Source organism: Adiantum capillus-veneris, chromosome 13 (genome assembly GCF_014529385.1).
Source record: "Adiantum capillus-veneris isolate H3 chromosome 13, ASM1452938v2, whole genome shotgun sequence".
Classification (NCBI taxonomy): domain Eukaryota; kingdom Viridiplantae; phylum Streptophyta; class Polypodiopsida; order Polypodiales; family Pteridaceae; genus Adiantum; species Adiantum capillus-veneris.
Genome location: NC_140943.1, coordinates 50,907,191 through 50,923,652, shown reverse-complemented (window position 1 = coordinate 50,923,652; position 16,462 = coordinate 50,907,191). Strand labels below are relative to the sequence as shown.

The window sequence follows — 16,462 nt, the reverse complement described above, 5'->3', positions numbered from 1 at the left end:
GACGAGTAAGCCATAAAGCTTCCTTCTTAGCATTCAATGCAGCAACATACTCAACTTCCAGGGTTAAAATAAAGAAGACTACCATATGTGGCTTTCTTTGTCTCGAGGCAAGTATCAACTTTTCTTCTTCTAGAACCTTGAGACTCCATAAAAACCTCAAAACTTATGATATCATCCCCTTCTGCATGCTTCGAGTGATATGTGCTTTTTGTAAGCTTACGCACCAACCTCTCTTTACTTTTCAACAAAACTCTCTGGCTGTTGTATGTAGTAGTGGCCTAATGAAATGTTTTGCATCAAATTTGGCTCACACATGTATGTATCATATATCATGGAAAGCCCAAAAGAGAATTGAAAGAATAAAAGTGAAGCACCTCATGTTGAGGTCAACAAAGAATCGAAATGACATTGCACAAGATGCAAATTCTGAGATGTTAAATGCGTGCACATCCATGTAGAGCTAGCATAATCAACTTGTTTAGTTGAGCACAAAGAGAGAATAGCATATTCAACATGTATCATTCATTGGCTCCATTTGATTGAAACCTAACTAAAATAACCCTTCCCTTGAACCATATACAAGTAACATAGACTTGTAGTACTTTGTCATGGGCTATTGACTTTTCCAAATTAATGTCAAATGTCATCATAGAAAAGGCATTTATAGAAAATGCATTTTCCAACAAGGTACTTCTGTGTTGTTTGAAATGCAGAAGGGACTTTGGAAATTATGCTTTAAAGGAGGGGTAATAATTTTGACTGTGTATATGTATGTATATGATGTGGATGACTCAAAGCTAAGTACATTTCTTGATAAAAAGGTCTTATTGCAATGACATTGCATGAGGGTAAATCCAAGTTTTTCTATTGCACATATACATAGACCTAGTAAATGTGACTTGTGTTAACATGTACACAAGTGGGCTATAAAGTTTCCAACTGTACATGTATTGTACGACGTCAATCTTTCTTGTTCTATGCAGGGCTTTGAAGATGACACTTTAAGAAACAATAACATATGCATAATATGCTTTATAGGATGTAGGTTTATCAAACAAATTGATAGACACAAAAGTACTAAACAGTGCCGCACTGCGAGACATATCTCATCACTAGAATTGATGACAAGTTATGCGCATGCAAGTGGAGTTTTTGCATGCTTCATACTTACAAGCCAAGTATATGACCAAAGTGCACTCAAGAAGATTTTTCGTGTTTACCTTCATGTTGACCATTGTTGCTACTTCCCCCCATTGATTAAATGTGCTCACAATAGAGCTTGAGCAAAATTAGCTCAATCAGATAACAAAATAATTTCAGCATGCATCTTTTGCATACATGTACTTGAAATGGTAATCACAAATTTATCTGCCAAAATACCAAACAGAAGAGCTTTATTGATGATTGCATGGTTGCCTTTGAACCAAAATATGGCCAGCACATTTGGTTGATTCACTCAATACAGTTACAGCTACCAGATTTACATCATCTTCTGATCTTATAATGTGTCCTTTTGGAACGAGAATAGGGGTTACAAGATTTACTTGGCATGGACTCCTTCACAAAGACGTCCATTCTTGCAAGGATTTGAGTGCATCCGTATGACTCAAATAAGTGCTATAAGAAAAGCTCTGGTATATATGCCTAATCCAAAAATTATTGTAACCCTACCAATGGAGTCATGACCCAGCGTTAAAGGTGGATGTGTGGGTGCAGGTTCAATTCCCAGTGTCATCGTTCGAAATTCTCGAATACAAAACAAAAAACAACTGCAATGTATTGCTCTTATAATGAATGGTAGCCTCCACAACCTTGAACCAATTCCAGTGACAATCATGCCCACTTGTGAAATTGTTTACTGCATTGACATTCAATTTGCAACATTCCTTTCCAAAGAATGCAAGCAATACAGGAAATACAAGGGCAGAAAAGGAACAACCAACAAAAAATGAAGGAAATTCATTGTTAGCAATACAAATAGGCAAAGTATGTGAATGCAATAACACCCATTGCAAAGAAAAACAACAAAATCGACCCGTGCCCTAAGCACAGGCTAAGCGAATCATAAAAGGAAGAGTAATTTTAGAATTTTAATCTTTCAAAGCCAGACTGACAGCAAAAACAATCGTAATTTCATCTGTGTCAGTTAGACTTTTGGCATTGCTGCAAACTGTCTATTAACTGTTATGATCAGCCTAGCGTATTTTGTAAAATACAGAGGCAAGTTCCACCAGTTGCTTCAGCTCAGTACAATGGCATGCGTGTATGTAACTTTCCTTCATCAAGTAAACAAAATATTTCGAATATAATTGACACCATCAAGCAGAAGCATACAGTCGGGTCCACTCCTTGGCTGCAAACATGTAAACAAAACCAGATAGCTTGTTACCACACGTTATGCTTAACAAAATAAAGGCACTCCACAATTATACAATGGCTTTACCTGTCTCCACAGCCTCTGCCTCATTCGTCTTCCAATGTTTGGCTATGTTCTCTGATAGTGGGTCATCTGGATTTGGGGCACTAAGGAGAGCCTGAATGCTGAACATTCATTTCAAGATAGAGGTTAACTTGGCTCAATTCTTCAATCAAAATGACATTCAACCCTCTCATGCTAAGCTCTAGGTGGTTGCTTAAGCTCATAAAGTGCTTTCCTCAGCTTACATACATACTCAGGATGTCTCATGTCCTTGTGGCTGCTGCAGCGACTTATTAACGCTTATCAACCAAATGACATTCCTGACGCAACCTATTAACACCTACCTCAAAAGCACAGTTCGAATCTGCAGAGCTGGGCTCCATTTGTCTTTCAGAATATCCAAGCAAATTCGTCCAAGCTAGAAAGTGCACAAAGACAACCAGCATCAGTTGGCTCACCGTGAAAGTAACTTTCCAATTCTGCCTCTTTACATCATCCTCCACGTAAGCTCACCTTGTCAATATTGGGATGATATATCTTTGTTAGGAATCTCACCTGAAATTTATAATCACAATCCCATCAAATTGTTGTAGACCACAAAACAAAGAGCACATTTTAGTAAATATGTAAGCAGGGGGTGTTGAGACGAGCCTTGTTGGCAAGAAAGCAAGTTTAAAGCAAGCACTTATGTACCCTTCTCACAAAGTACATAGAAACATCATTACAACCGCGTGACAGATTGTAGGTGTGCGAGATTGACCTACAATACCATACAGGGAGACATTGGCCTGCTAGCCCAATCCCTGAAGCTTTATCGATACAAAACGGGTGGTTAGTAGGAACACTGCTCGCATCAGAAAGCATGTCGCAATTGACTAGAACTAGAGAACAGCTTGTTGACTGAGTGTTTACCCTTTTTCCACACTCAGATCATCAGTCTGACCTTGAAGATTACTCTGTCAATCATTTTCTTCAAAATGTGACCAATTACTTGCTCTAGATTGCCCACCAAAAGTTCTCCACATGGTTGTTTGCCTTCGCACAAAGCACATATACTCTTCTGTATGATTAGTGGTATTTGGAGCTTGTAAACAGAGGGAGCATTGCATCATCAGGCTAATGTTTATTTTGAACAGACATAATTGCGGTTATGAACAAGATTTTAAAAATAGCAACTTCAAAATATAATATACACATGCCAAGTGTAAATACAGAAGGAAACCACAAATTTATTGAAAACAAAAATTCAAAATTGAAACACCTCCACAAGACGAACCAAGTCTCAACATATGGTCCCACACGCCACACGTGTGTGCACACACTCAAGCCTGGATTCATACAAAGGTCTCCGTAGTGAGGTGCTTTCAAGGATAGAAATGCAGGGCAAAATCAGCTATTGCTCCACGTATGCCTACAAGTACTATAGAAACAAGTTACCCGGAACAGGAACGAGGCCATCAAAGACAGAAACGGCTTGCTCATTTTATTGGAACGGTTTAAAAATGGCCTTTTATGGGAAGATTGTGTATCAAGCGTTTAGAACTAACTCCCTGACAAAACAAAAAACCAAAACGAGGAATGGGGGACTTTGGAAACAGAGTTTCCGATCCGACAGGCCCCGACACGAGTTTCAAGGTAACTATGATGCAAACATTGCCCCTCAAGGTGTACACTCAGAACTTTGATCTTTCGATAGGTATGTACAAGTTTGGGCAGTAAGCTGGGGAGACAGCTAAGACATGAACTTAATTTTCTTGGGGCTGTAGGACAGACACTACCAATATTTTTAAAAAGGTTAAAGCCACTGAGTCCTTTCACGCTAAAAGGTTACCACTTGACTCTTTCTTCTGATGGAAACTTCCAAGCCATAGTGAATTCTTTGCATCTGTCCACTCTCCCAGTTCCCTACTTTGATCGTCCTCCATCACAAGGCAATGTCATTCCCTACCCCTTGGTGGGCCATAGTTACAGGGAATGGCCATTTTCAGGCTTCCATTCCCCATTCCCATTCCATGATTTAGAAGATAACTTCCATAACACGGAATAGCAATTCATACCTATTTCCATACCCGGTTGTGCGTTCCGATTTTTCAAGACATTTCTTCAAACCACAGAAAAAAAAAACAACGTGCCTGCATTTCTGATTCTCAAGAATAAATAAGGAACACAGCCTACTCAACTTGTGGGTAAAAGTTGATACTCAAAAGCAAATAACTCGTGGGAAACCATTGTCATCACAAATTGCCTTGTACAGATTGCTTAGAGAGTGATAGACAAAACGACCCCAAACACCAGCTATCAGTTCTAAAAGGTTAATGTGTTTGCTAGAAATTTTGATACAAACATCAGAAGTAGACATATTTGATAAACTCAAGGAGAAAATTCCTGAAAGTGAAAAATAAAAATCTCAAAGTTGGTCCTTAAAACAGAGGTTAAACAAACCTTTGGTGCAGACATGGGATACTCCTCTGGTAAAAAGAGCTCCAGCTTGAAGACTCCTCCTGCAAGGAAAGAATCTCAAATAATCATGTGGGCAAAACTCTACTGCCAAATGGGGCATATGGTGGGGCATTCACATACAAGATTTTGCCCATACAAGCAACACCCAATGCTCACCCTCATAGGCCGACTGTGAAGGTCCAAGGATCATAACATTGAAATAGCGGAGATTATCTTCCGAAGGGGAAGCACTAATACCCGGGGCTACATAGACAACAAAGAGCCAGCATGAGCTTTGCAGATCCACCAAGACGAAAGAAAACACAGAAAATAATCAGCCGAACATACCTGGCTCGCTAAGCAAACGCTGAGTTTCCTGCGACACACGGCAGGTGAAACCAGAGTGAAAAACGCTTCCTTGCTTGCTTCAACGATTTGACAGCTTGTTCAGCGCAAGAGACGACTTACCTTGATGATGCGACGCGGTAAATTACTGTTTGTATTTGCAGCAGACATACTTGGGGACAGGATGAGTACTAGGTCTTGCGAGCTTTGATGCAGGTGGAAGGAAGCTATGGAGATCTCACGCGAAGATGACTTTCGAATATAGCCTTTCCTAGATGACCATATGTGAGCAGGAACAATAAGACAAACGTTGGTGATTTTGGTTGGGGGGGGCGGGGGGGGGGGGGGGGGAGGAGGGACTAAAGGGCATGGACATTAAATGAGGCCAAGCGGTGGGATCAATGGTGGGGGGTCGTGTGCACGAATCTCAAGGAGGTTAAAGGGCTCAAAAAAAGGGTGACGGGCGTCGCACGTGGGACTTGAACAGGGGTGGGGTCATGCAAGGCTTGTGGCCTATCCAAGACTCGTGCGCGCATGTGACCATGATGCCAAACATATGCATGATAAGCAAACACGAACAGGCTCCCTGCTTGTCCAAATTTACTTTTTCGTGTCCTAGTTTACTCTGGGTCATCCTACGGTTGCACACGTCCCGATCTACGTGTCCTAGTTTCCCTGTCGTAGATCCCACCGCTTGGGCTTCATTTAATTGCCCGTGCCTTTTAGTGTTGGGGGGGGAGGGGGGGAGGGGGCGGGGGAGACTTCTTTATCAATTATCAAAGATCCTTGTTCAAAGGGGGGCCATCGCCTTGTGGAGCCATCGATTGGAAAAATTAATCTCGGAATCTCGAGTAATTTCCACAAGGGAATCCCTTGTGCCCTGATCTTGGAATGGGGTGACTCGACGCTTGACCACTGATCACGCTAGTGATGGGCCAACAATGCCTGAGCCAACAAGCTCGCATGCATTTTCCTAACCATTAGCTAGAGTGTGTGTGTGTGTGTGTGTGTGTGTGTGTGTGTGTGTGTGTGTGTGTGTGTGTGTGTGTGTGTGAGAGAGAGAGAGAGAGAGAGAGAGAGAGAATGAAAGAGGGACTCGCCACAGAGTATGGGCATGTTGGAATTAGGGTTGCAGAGAAACGCACACAGCTTGGAGAAGACGAAGGAAGCTCAAGGCACACAATAGAGAGTGTTTTACTTAGTGTGCAATGGAAAGATAGATAGCCCTAATGTGATGGGCGTATATATAATGCTCGGGGGAAAAAACCTCCTAAAGAGGGAAAAAATGCCCCGGCGGTCCTAGTGTGTTCACACACATCACTACCACATGTATATGGTAACAAATCCCCCCTGGAGTGATGCGGTGAACAAGAGCTGGCACATGAGTAAAGGGAAGTGCCATGCCCTGAGGACATGATCAGTCCACAAAGGGGAGTAAGCCCAAAGCTTTTTGGAAAGCTTCAAGCTTCTCACGAGACAATGCCTTTGTGAAAAGATCTGCAAAGTTGTCCTGTGTTGGCACATAAGCCAAGCTGGTCTCTCCTACTGAGAGCCTCTCCTTGACATAGTGGTAATGCACCTCAATGTGCTTTGTGAGAGCATGAAAAACCGGGTTCCTCGCAACTGCCAATGCGCTCTAACTGTCAGTGTAGATAGTGTTGGCAGTGTCCTGTCCAACACCCAAATTATCCATAAGGCGTCTGAGCCATACACACATCAACCGTAGCTGTGAAGACTGCCCTGTACTCAACCTCACAACTCGAAGTGGCCACAGTAGGTTGTTTCTTGCTCAACCATGATATACATGAACTGCCAAGCATGAAACAAAAACCACTTGTGGACACTCGCGTGTCAAAACAACCAGCCCAATCTGAGTCCCGAAAGGCATGTAAGTCTGGCGGCAATGATCCCCCCTTGTGATAAAACAAGCCAAGATGTAAAGTGCCACTAAGGTAGCGGAAAATCCTCTTGATAGCCTGCCAATGCTTAGACCCTGGGCTATGCGTAAATCTGCTGACCTGTGAGACTGCAAACTGAATATCCGGCCTCATGTTGCATACATAAATGAGGCAGCCAACAACAATTTGGTAAAGAGTGACATCAACAGGATCGCCAGCATCATGTAGACTCAACTTCAAACCTGTTTCCATGGGAGTGGCAATAGGTTTGCAATCCTCAAGTCCAAACTTACATAGCAATGTCTCTATGTAACTTTTCTGACACAAGGCAATACCGCCATCACACTGCTTAAATTGTATACCCAAGTAAAGATGCAACAGCCCCGAATCTTTCATCTTGAAAGTAGCATTCAAATCAGCCTTAAATTCAACAATATGTCTGTCATTTGGTCCAGTGATCAGCAAATCATCAACATAAAGAACCACAATGAGAAGTACATCACCCTCACGCTTTACATACAATGTGCTTTTTGTTGGATTGTTACGAAAGCCTCATTTGACCAAATGAGTGTCAGCTTTCTCATACCAAGCACGAGGAGATTGCTTCAACCCATACAAAGCCTTCTTACATCTGCACACTTTTTCCTCTTGTCCTTTTATGACAAAACCGCGAGGCTGCATTACATAAACTTCCTCAAATATGTCACCATTCAAGAAAGCAGTAACAATGTCTGATTGATGTACATGCCAACCAAAATGAGCTTCCAATGCACATAGAAAACTCACAGTAGTCATACGACAAGTGGGAGCAAAAGTCTCTTCATAATCTATGCCGTTTTGCTGTGCATAACCCTTTGCAACAAGTCGAGCCTTATGGCGATTGATCTCACCATCCGGCTTGCATTTCAACTTGTAAACCCACTTCGTACCAATGGCCTTTTTGCCAGGAGGCAAATCACATAAATTCTATGTGTCATTTTCTATAAGTGCATCATATTCTGATTGCATAGCAGCCATCCAATTTTTTGAATTCTGTGCTTCATCAAAAGATAGAGGCTCCTCAACATCATGTAAGCTAGACACAGCCAAAGCATAACAATCTGATGCATAAGATGCATGGCGAGAGCCTGAACGAGTACGACTAGACAAAGATGCATCCAATTTACTATCACGCAAAGTGTGCGCCAGCCATTTTGGCATACCTCTAGCCTGCTCATTTTCAGCCCTCTCATTTTCAGCCCTTTCCTCATCAAGTACATCATGTACATCTGCATTAGTAATAGGTTGATCTGTAACATTTTCAGAAACCCCTATAGGCTGTACATTTGCCTCATTGGAACTTACATTCGTATTTCCACCACTGAAAAGAGGCAACAAAGTGTCATAAATGTCATGTGAGCTTACATTATTGTCTCTAGTACATGACAGCAAGGGCTGCACAGAATCTTCCACAAACACTACATCCTGTGAAACCAGAATACGTTTTGTTTGCGGATGATACAACCTGTAACCTTTGCTTTCAGCACTATAACCAACAAAAATACATTTGACAGCCTTCTCATCCAATTTTCTGCGTTGGGTGGTTTGTGGCACCAAAGCATATGCCAAACAGCCAAAAACACGCACGTGCTCAATAGAAGGCTTTCTATCATGCCATGCTTCATATGGAGTAATAGACTGCAAAGCTTTCGTAGGACGCCTATTTAGTATATAAGTGGCACACATGATGGCCTCAAGCCAAAAAGAATGCAGCAAAGCTTGACTTTTGACCATACATCGTGCCATTTTCGTAAGTGACCTGTTTTTCCTCTCAGCAACATCATTTTGTTGAGGTGTATAAGGGACTGTACATTGGTGTTTTATCCCACGACTAGCCAGAAATGCATTGAATTCATGAGACATATACTCCCCCCTCGATCAGAATGAAGGGTGCCCATAGTACATTTCGAGACATTTTCAGCCATAGCCAGAAATTGTTTGAAGCACATAAAAACTTTGGACTTCGCTTTAAGCGGAAATAACCATGCATGCATGGAGTAATCATCAATGAAAGTCACGAAGTAAAGTTAATTGCCCAAGGATGGAGTTTGCATGGGCCCACAAACATCACTATGCACAAGCTACAACCTACATGTTGAAGGGGATCGGGGAGCACCACAGACGGAGAGTGAGCGAGAGAAGGAGACACACGACACACAGATATGGGTGGGGAGACTCAAAGAGTGAGCAGCCCCCTATACACTTATGCTATGTATAAGGTATACAAGTCAATGGGCGCCCAGACTCTGGGCGGTTGGGCAAGGCACATGCGCCTATACCCCAACAACCTCCCACTTAAAGGCGATTGTGCCTTTAAGCAAGGGAACCTAGTCTAAAGACTACAAAAGGTGAGAGAAAACCGCTCTCAACCGATGCCCACTGGCTGGCTGTGATCGTGTGCATCCGGCTGTCCTGCTCCCGTGTAAGTCCATACACCACCAGACATACCGCACACGTACTGCAAGTATGTACGCAATACCTGCATATCTCCCTCGTGCACTATGCCATCATCAGTCAACAAACGACTGACAACCCCAACTGCAAATGCTCCCACTGCAGCTGCGATATCCGGTCTCAAGATCAACATCTCATACATGAGACCACCGAATGCCGATGCAATGCTAGCGGGCCCTGCTAGCTCTACGGAGCATGCATCAACATATATATCCCTGGCAGTAGGCATCTCTGACTGACAAGGCGTGTCAGCCACATGCATCTCCTGTCTGTCCGCAAAAGACGCGTCAACCTGTCGTGCAACCTCAGAGCAAACCAGCTGCTCTAGGTGTCTGCTGGAAGGCATATCCTACACAACTATATCCCCATGCTCACTGTTGAGCATAGAAAGGAATGACTGCATAATCGCTGACATCTCAGCCTCCTCTGCAATCATCCACTGCAAACATGACCACTCAATCTGTTGTGACTCACTAGAGCTCTCATGCTCTAACTCCATATGCATAGACTCTTGCACAACGTCCTCCTGTCGTGACTCACTAGAGCAAGACCGCTCTACCTGTCTATCCTGCATAGAAGTATCTCGCACAATTGACTCTCTGCTTTGCTCAGTCACTAGCAAAGCATGCATGTATGACTCTGTCACCTCTCTGTGTGACTGCTCAAGTCATGCCCCAACTGTGTGCACAACGAGCTCACTACTCTGCACTCCATGCAAAGCATCCTGCAACCCATAAGCAAAAGAGACTCGCCTGCTCTCTCGCTCTCTACCTGGCTGCATGATCACAGAGACAGCACCGTCTCTCGCGTGATCCACATGCAATGGGTAACCTGTACCACTCCTGGCACCTCTCGCAATCACTAGCGAACCCAAATGCATCACAAAATCTCGCTCTCGTAGCGAAATCTGACATCCACTATCCCGTAACTGTCTGACTGAGATCAAATCCCGTCTCAAATCTGGCACATAACGCACATGACGCAGGGTAAATCTCATACCACTGGGCATGGACAAACATACGTCTCCTGCACCCTCAATGTCATACACAGCACCATCAGCCATGTGCACACAACCAAGTCTCCCACTAGAAAACGTGCTAAACCACTCATGATGAGATGTGACATGGAAAGTAGCATCTGAATCTAGTAATCAATGTGAAGACAATGTGCAATCCGATATGCAATCCGTAGACATAAGGTCGTCTGAAGACAAGCTAGATGTAAATGTGACATCGCCGTCACAAGCATACTCAGTAACCACCATACTGATCTCACTAGCATATGTCATGCCCAAATCTGCATCACGCATCTGTCGCCTCCGTTGTCTCAAACGCCTGAAACATCGACGCCTAATGTGCCCTCTATGTCCACAATGCCAACATGTCAAGTCTCTATGCCGTCGAGACTTGCGTGTGGGACCAATCTCTCCCATGGACATAGAAGTGGGACTAGACTCCCCTGTAGACATGGATGTCGCGTACATAGCATGTAAACTCTGCCATAAAGCATGAGTTGTAGTCTCCCTCGAGACCTGCCAGTAAACAGACTCAACCAGATGCAAACAAATCGTAAACATGGCTAACTTATCAAGATCCTGCCAATCATCATCACGCATAGAATTGGGCTTCGCCGATAAACCACGCAAAGGTTTATCCTGCCCCAAATCCGCCAATGCAACAAGCATATGCTCCTTCCAAGCAACAAAATCTGCACCATCAAACTGTGTCAGACCATAACGCTGGAAGTCAAATGAAAAATCAGCCATAATGCTCGCAAAAGAGCAACCAACAATGAGTAGCAAATGTCAACCAAATCAGCCCTAAACTGGCTCGAATCGCATCAACAAAAGTCTGCAAAATATGGCTCAAAACCTGATGCAAAGTTGCACCAATAACCGTGCAAAACCTTGCACAAAATCACAAGTCAATATGACTCAATCGCGCATAAATATCTGACAAAATTTTGGCAGAGTCTCCTTTGTAACTGGAGCAAAATCTCAACAGTAAACCTCAAAGAGACAATAATATATGCCACAATGGCCAATCCGGGAATAAACTCGACCGGAATCACCTCACAAAGTCATACATATGAGCATACCCGCTCTTGCCGGAGTACCACTCAACGGCACCTCAAATGACATACATGTGAGTGATGATTGCTGCCAAAATACCTTTCAATCGATGACCAAATGTCTGCCAGATAACTATAGCAGCATTTCGCAAAACCTTGCAAGATCTGTCTCTATGCACAATGCGAAATACGGCACACAAGGGCATACACAAGTGACTCCAAACTCCAACCAAATGATGACTGAAAATCACCTGTCAAAGTGAGAGTAAACACTTGATCACAAACTATGGCAAGAATCTGGGAAAAATCCAACAGAATTTCCCCTGAAAACTGAGCAAAAAACTCAAGTACAATCTCTACCATAAACCATAACACTACTCAATGCCAATGAGTAGAAATGCCAAAATGGCTCCACATTTTCACATACAATGGCAATCCGCACTCAACGTACATCAACGGAGTGACCGAGCATAAGCAAGCGCCAAAAGATTTGCAATCCGGAAACTTGATCAATGCGAAAACAATGCTCTCAAGAGAGCTCACCGGCACTTGAAAGTGCTCGTCAAAAATGCATGTATAATGGGCATCAACCATGCGCCATAACCATATGCAAACCATCCGCAAAGACCATGAATCCAAGCACAAAATCACTGCCAAAGTATTCTGTGAAAACCAGTGAAAGAAGCTCCACCTGTGTGCTCCAAAAAACTGCGTCTCTCAAGAGACCGCCTCGATGGTGTGTAAACGCCTCCGTACTTCGTTGCCCAAGTCTACCAAAAAACCCTCAAACCATAAGCTTAACACAAGCTGCAATTGCATCTTCACCTCAGAATTTATGCACTCAATTTCAAGCATCTTCCGTGCTTCCAAAAGTGCATCAAACTCGCACACAATGCGACAACAGAAAATCTGGAATTTCTGTATACAGTCAGTCTGAGCTGAATATCAGCAAAACGATGAGGAATTTGCAAAAAGTTCCTCTGCAAAGTTGTAGACCACGTCGAAACGGATGGGCATCGCGGACAAAATTCTCAGATCTGCATTCTACAAGGAAAAAAACGAATCTGAAAATTGTGCTGCTGCGCACACAGTTTTAGGGCAGCACCTTCACTTACACACAGTCTTCCACACTCCTTTCTGAGCTTCCACAAGAGCATACATCACGCTCAACTGAGCTCACAAGCTCCCATTGCATTCTCACAACAAGTCTTCTACTTTCTTAATCTCTCTACCATCGAGAGCGAGCGAGCTATCGCCTCGAAGCTCTCAAAGCCGTCGTGCTCTCCACGGTCACCATAGCTCTGATACCAATTGAAGGGGATCGGGGAGCACCACAGACGGAGAGTGAGCGAGAGAAGGAGACACACGACACACAGATATGGGTGGGGAGACTCAAAGAGTGAGCAGCCCCCTATACACTTATGCTATGTATAAGGTATACAAGTCAGTGGGCGCCCAGACTCTGGGCGGTCGGGCAAGGCACAGGCGCCTATACCCCAACACATGTGGCCCGAACTGAACCATCCTTTGGCAACTTAGAACACTATATCTTACCCAAAATACAGCCTTCACAAACATGTTTGACAGGTGCTTCAAGAGGCGGCAAAGAAGAAACCATATCAGATTTCTGTAAACACAGCAAACTAGCAAAATTCAGATGACCAAAACGTGCATGCCAAAGTTTGCATCTGAAATAGCCCTTGAATCTGCAACAACTTTTGCAAAATTTTGTCCACGCTTGTCATACAAAGTGAGCTTATACAGTCTACAGCACAAAAGGGCAGATGCAACAATTTCATCACCAAAACTGAGATCATGAACTGTACATATGTCATCCATAAATTTGACTACAAGTCCAAGTCTAGCAAGTGCGGATACAGACAAGAGATTCTTCTTGATCCCAGGTACATAAAGTGCATCAACAAGTGTGAAGGAACTGCCATTTGCAGCAGTAAGCACAATCTTTCCAACTCCCTGAACCGGATAAGAGGCATTGTTGGCACAAGTGACTGAATTCTCATGAGGGACAGACTCGAGAGAGGTAAACAATTCACGATGTGAGGTAATGTGCTTTGTAGCACCACTATCAAAATACCACACATGTGAATCTACAGCAACTGACAAGCATGCATCATGGACAACAGGATTGTAAGTGCACTCTGCGCTAAAAGCCCATTCTGCATCGACATCAGCATCACAGTCTCCTTTCACAGAAGACTCAACAATGGCTGCATTTGTAGTGGAACCAGCATTTGTTGTGGAACCACCCTCTTTCTTCTTAGCCTCTTTGGCCTTCAACTTAGGACACTGCTTGATCAAGTGATCATTAGCTTTACAATAATGGCAACGCATCTTCTTTTTGCCCTTCTCACCAGAATTGCTAGACGAAGTGCTGCCAGTAGAAGCATTAGGAACATAAGTTTTGCCACTCGCAGCAGAACCATAAGAAGTGGCTGTATTGCTGTTACCACCCTTTCTTTGAGAAGCAATAATAACCTGTTCAACTACACGCTGTCTAATCCTGTTTTTTCTGGAAAGTGACTCTTGCAACAGCAATGTGCATAATGCATCAAACTTGACAACTTCTGGATTTCCTTGGGTCATAAGTCAAAGTACTAGCAAAAGTCTGGTAAGAATCTGGTAAGGCATCAAGAACAGTCTGCACAAGGAAACTGTCTGAAATGACTTCACCTGCAGAAATAAGTTGCTCATTGATATCCTTGACACTAGCAAGGAAAGTGTCCATATCATCTTCCTCATGCATAATCTTCGACTCCAACTCTTTACACAGCAAAGCAATTTTAGCCTCATTGCGGCTTGCATAAAGACCAGCCAAAATATCCCAAGCTTGTTTTGTAGATTTTGTTGAATGGATGTGAGGAACAATGGTGCGCTTCATAGACAACGCAATCAATGCATGAGCCTGTGCATCCTTTACATCCCAAAGAGCTTGTTCTGTCATAGGCAAAACAACTCTAATAGCAACAATCCTTGCAGCAAGACCTGCAACATCCTCAACATCGCCTACATCCTCAGAACCAGGACGTACATCAATGTCGTGCACAATATTCCAAACACTCTTTGACACAAGAACGTGTTGCATCATATAAGCCCACATAGGGTAATTATCCCCATCCAACCTGTCCTCAGCAGCAAACATCTTGAACACATTTGTGTTGTTGTTGTCAGCCATGGTAAATGATGCACCTGATGTGAAAACTGCCCCGAAAATAGGAGAAATGGAGCGGGAACAACACGTGCTATATAGCACAAACCGTAGAATACTATAAAGCACCTGTTATGCAGAAAATGGCACTGACAGAAATTCTGCACAAAATGACAAAATTGTCTGTGCAGACCTGCCTGTAGTGGAAATGAAGGCCGAAATGAGACCGAAATATTTGTCGACCTGCGAATGCTCGCCAAAGCTCACTGAAGAAAGTGAGCAAGCGTGTACTGAAGCTGTTGGCGACTAAGCCCGGGAGGATGCAACCTGCTCTGCTACCAATTGTTGGAATTAGGGTTGCAGAGAAACGCACACAGCTTGGAGAAGACGAAGGAAGCTCAAGGCACACAATAGAGAGTGTATTACTTAGTGTGCAATGGAAAGATAGATAGCCCTAGAGTGGTGGGCGTATATATAATTCTCGGGGGGAAAAACCTCCTAAAGAGGGAAAAAATGCCCCGGCGGTCCTAGTGTGTTCACACACATCACTACCACATGTATATGGTAGCAAGGCAGTCATAAGCCAAAGACAAGCAAGGTGCTACATCAAGGAGTAGATGTTTTTTGAAACATAATCATCCTTTTTGTCAACCTTGATTCAATAAATACTCATAAACTCACCTATCCTTACATGATATACTTCCTTTAGAAGTCTCTCTTTTTCCCGTAGCAAGCAAGCTCAACGAAAGAGTATACAAGAATTGTAGTAAAAAGTATATGCAAGGTATATTGGTTAGGCATGCATTCTTGATTATTCCAAAATTCATCTATTTTGCATGATATGCTTCCTATGAAAATCAGTTCCGTGCACAATATCAAATATATTTGGTAAGCCATTCACTTAAGGAATCTCAATGGAAGAAAGTATCACTCCTTACTCGTCAATATCCATGAATTATATCTACCTATCACAATCATGCACATTGTATAGCACTTAAAACCATCAAGTGAGGTAGTATATGATCCTTCTTTTATAGGGCACCAATTAAGGCAAGACGATTGTGTCGAATGCTAGTCTAGGCAACACATGCTTGGACTTTTATACTCCCCACTTCATCATTATACAATGTAGATTCCAAATTGAGGCAGCACTCATTTTTGCATATATCACCGATTCATGTAACACAATCATTACATACAAGTCGCCTATTGAGGTAGTACAATTGAGGATAGTTGCTCCTAAACTTGGAAATATGTTATGAAAATGTTAATAAAATAATGGTTTTTATTTTTTGATCCACCTTAGATATTTCATTGGTGACAAATATCATCTAATATTTGGTTGATGCATGTTAGCAAATGAGTGGATGTGGATACAAGGACTCATCTACTTTGAGTGACCTCCACTTCGAAAATAAAGAGCAAAGTTTATTTAGCAATTAATTTGTAGGAAATCCCACTTAAACTACGTAGACTTTGAGTGACCTTTACTTCCAAAATAATGAGCAAAGTCTATTTAGCTCTTAGTTCGTAGGAAATTCCACTTAAACTAAGTAGATTTTTTTCAATAAATAAAGCACTTTACGATCTTCTCAAAACAGAATGTACCTTTCTTTTAAGCTCCCTTTTTTA

General features: G+C 42.8%; 1 protein-coding gene across 1 annotated transcript; it reads right to left on the bottom strand.

The window, feature by feature from the left end:
• Nucleotides 1–2,067: 2,067 nt before the first annotated feature.
• On the bottom strand, nt 2,068–5,509 carry LOC147443974 (ubiquitin-conjugating enzyme E2 36-like). The gene is made up of 8 exons (XM_086526760.1): nt 5,327–5,509; nt 5,207–5,234; nt 5,036–5,122; nt 4,862–4,920; nt 2,933–2,974; nt 2,764–2,837; nt 2,444–2,541; nt 2,068–2,353 (listed from the first exon to the last, which is right to left on the bottom strand). The coding sequence occupies exons 1-8, from the start codon at nt 5,372–5,374 to the stop codon at nt 2,319–2,321; spliced, it is 471 nt and encodes a 156-aa protein (XP_086382886.1). The 5' UTR covers nt 5,375–5,509; the 3' UTR covers nt 2,068–2,318.
• Nucleotides 5,510–16,462: the final 10,953 nt, after the last annotated feature.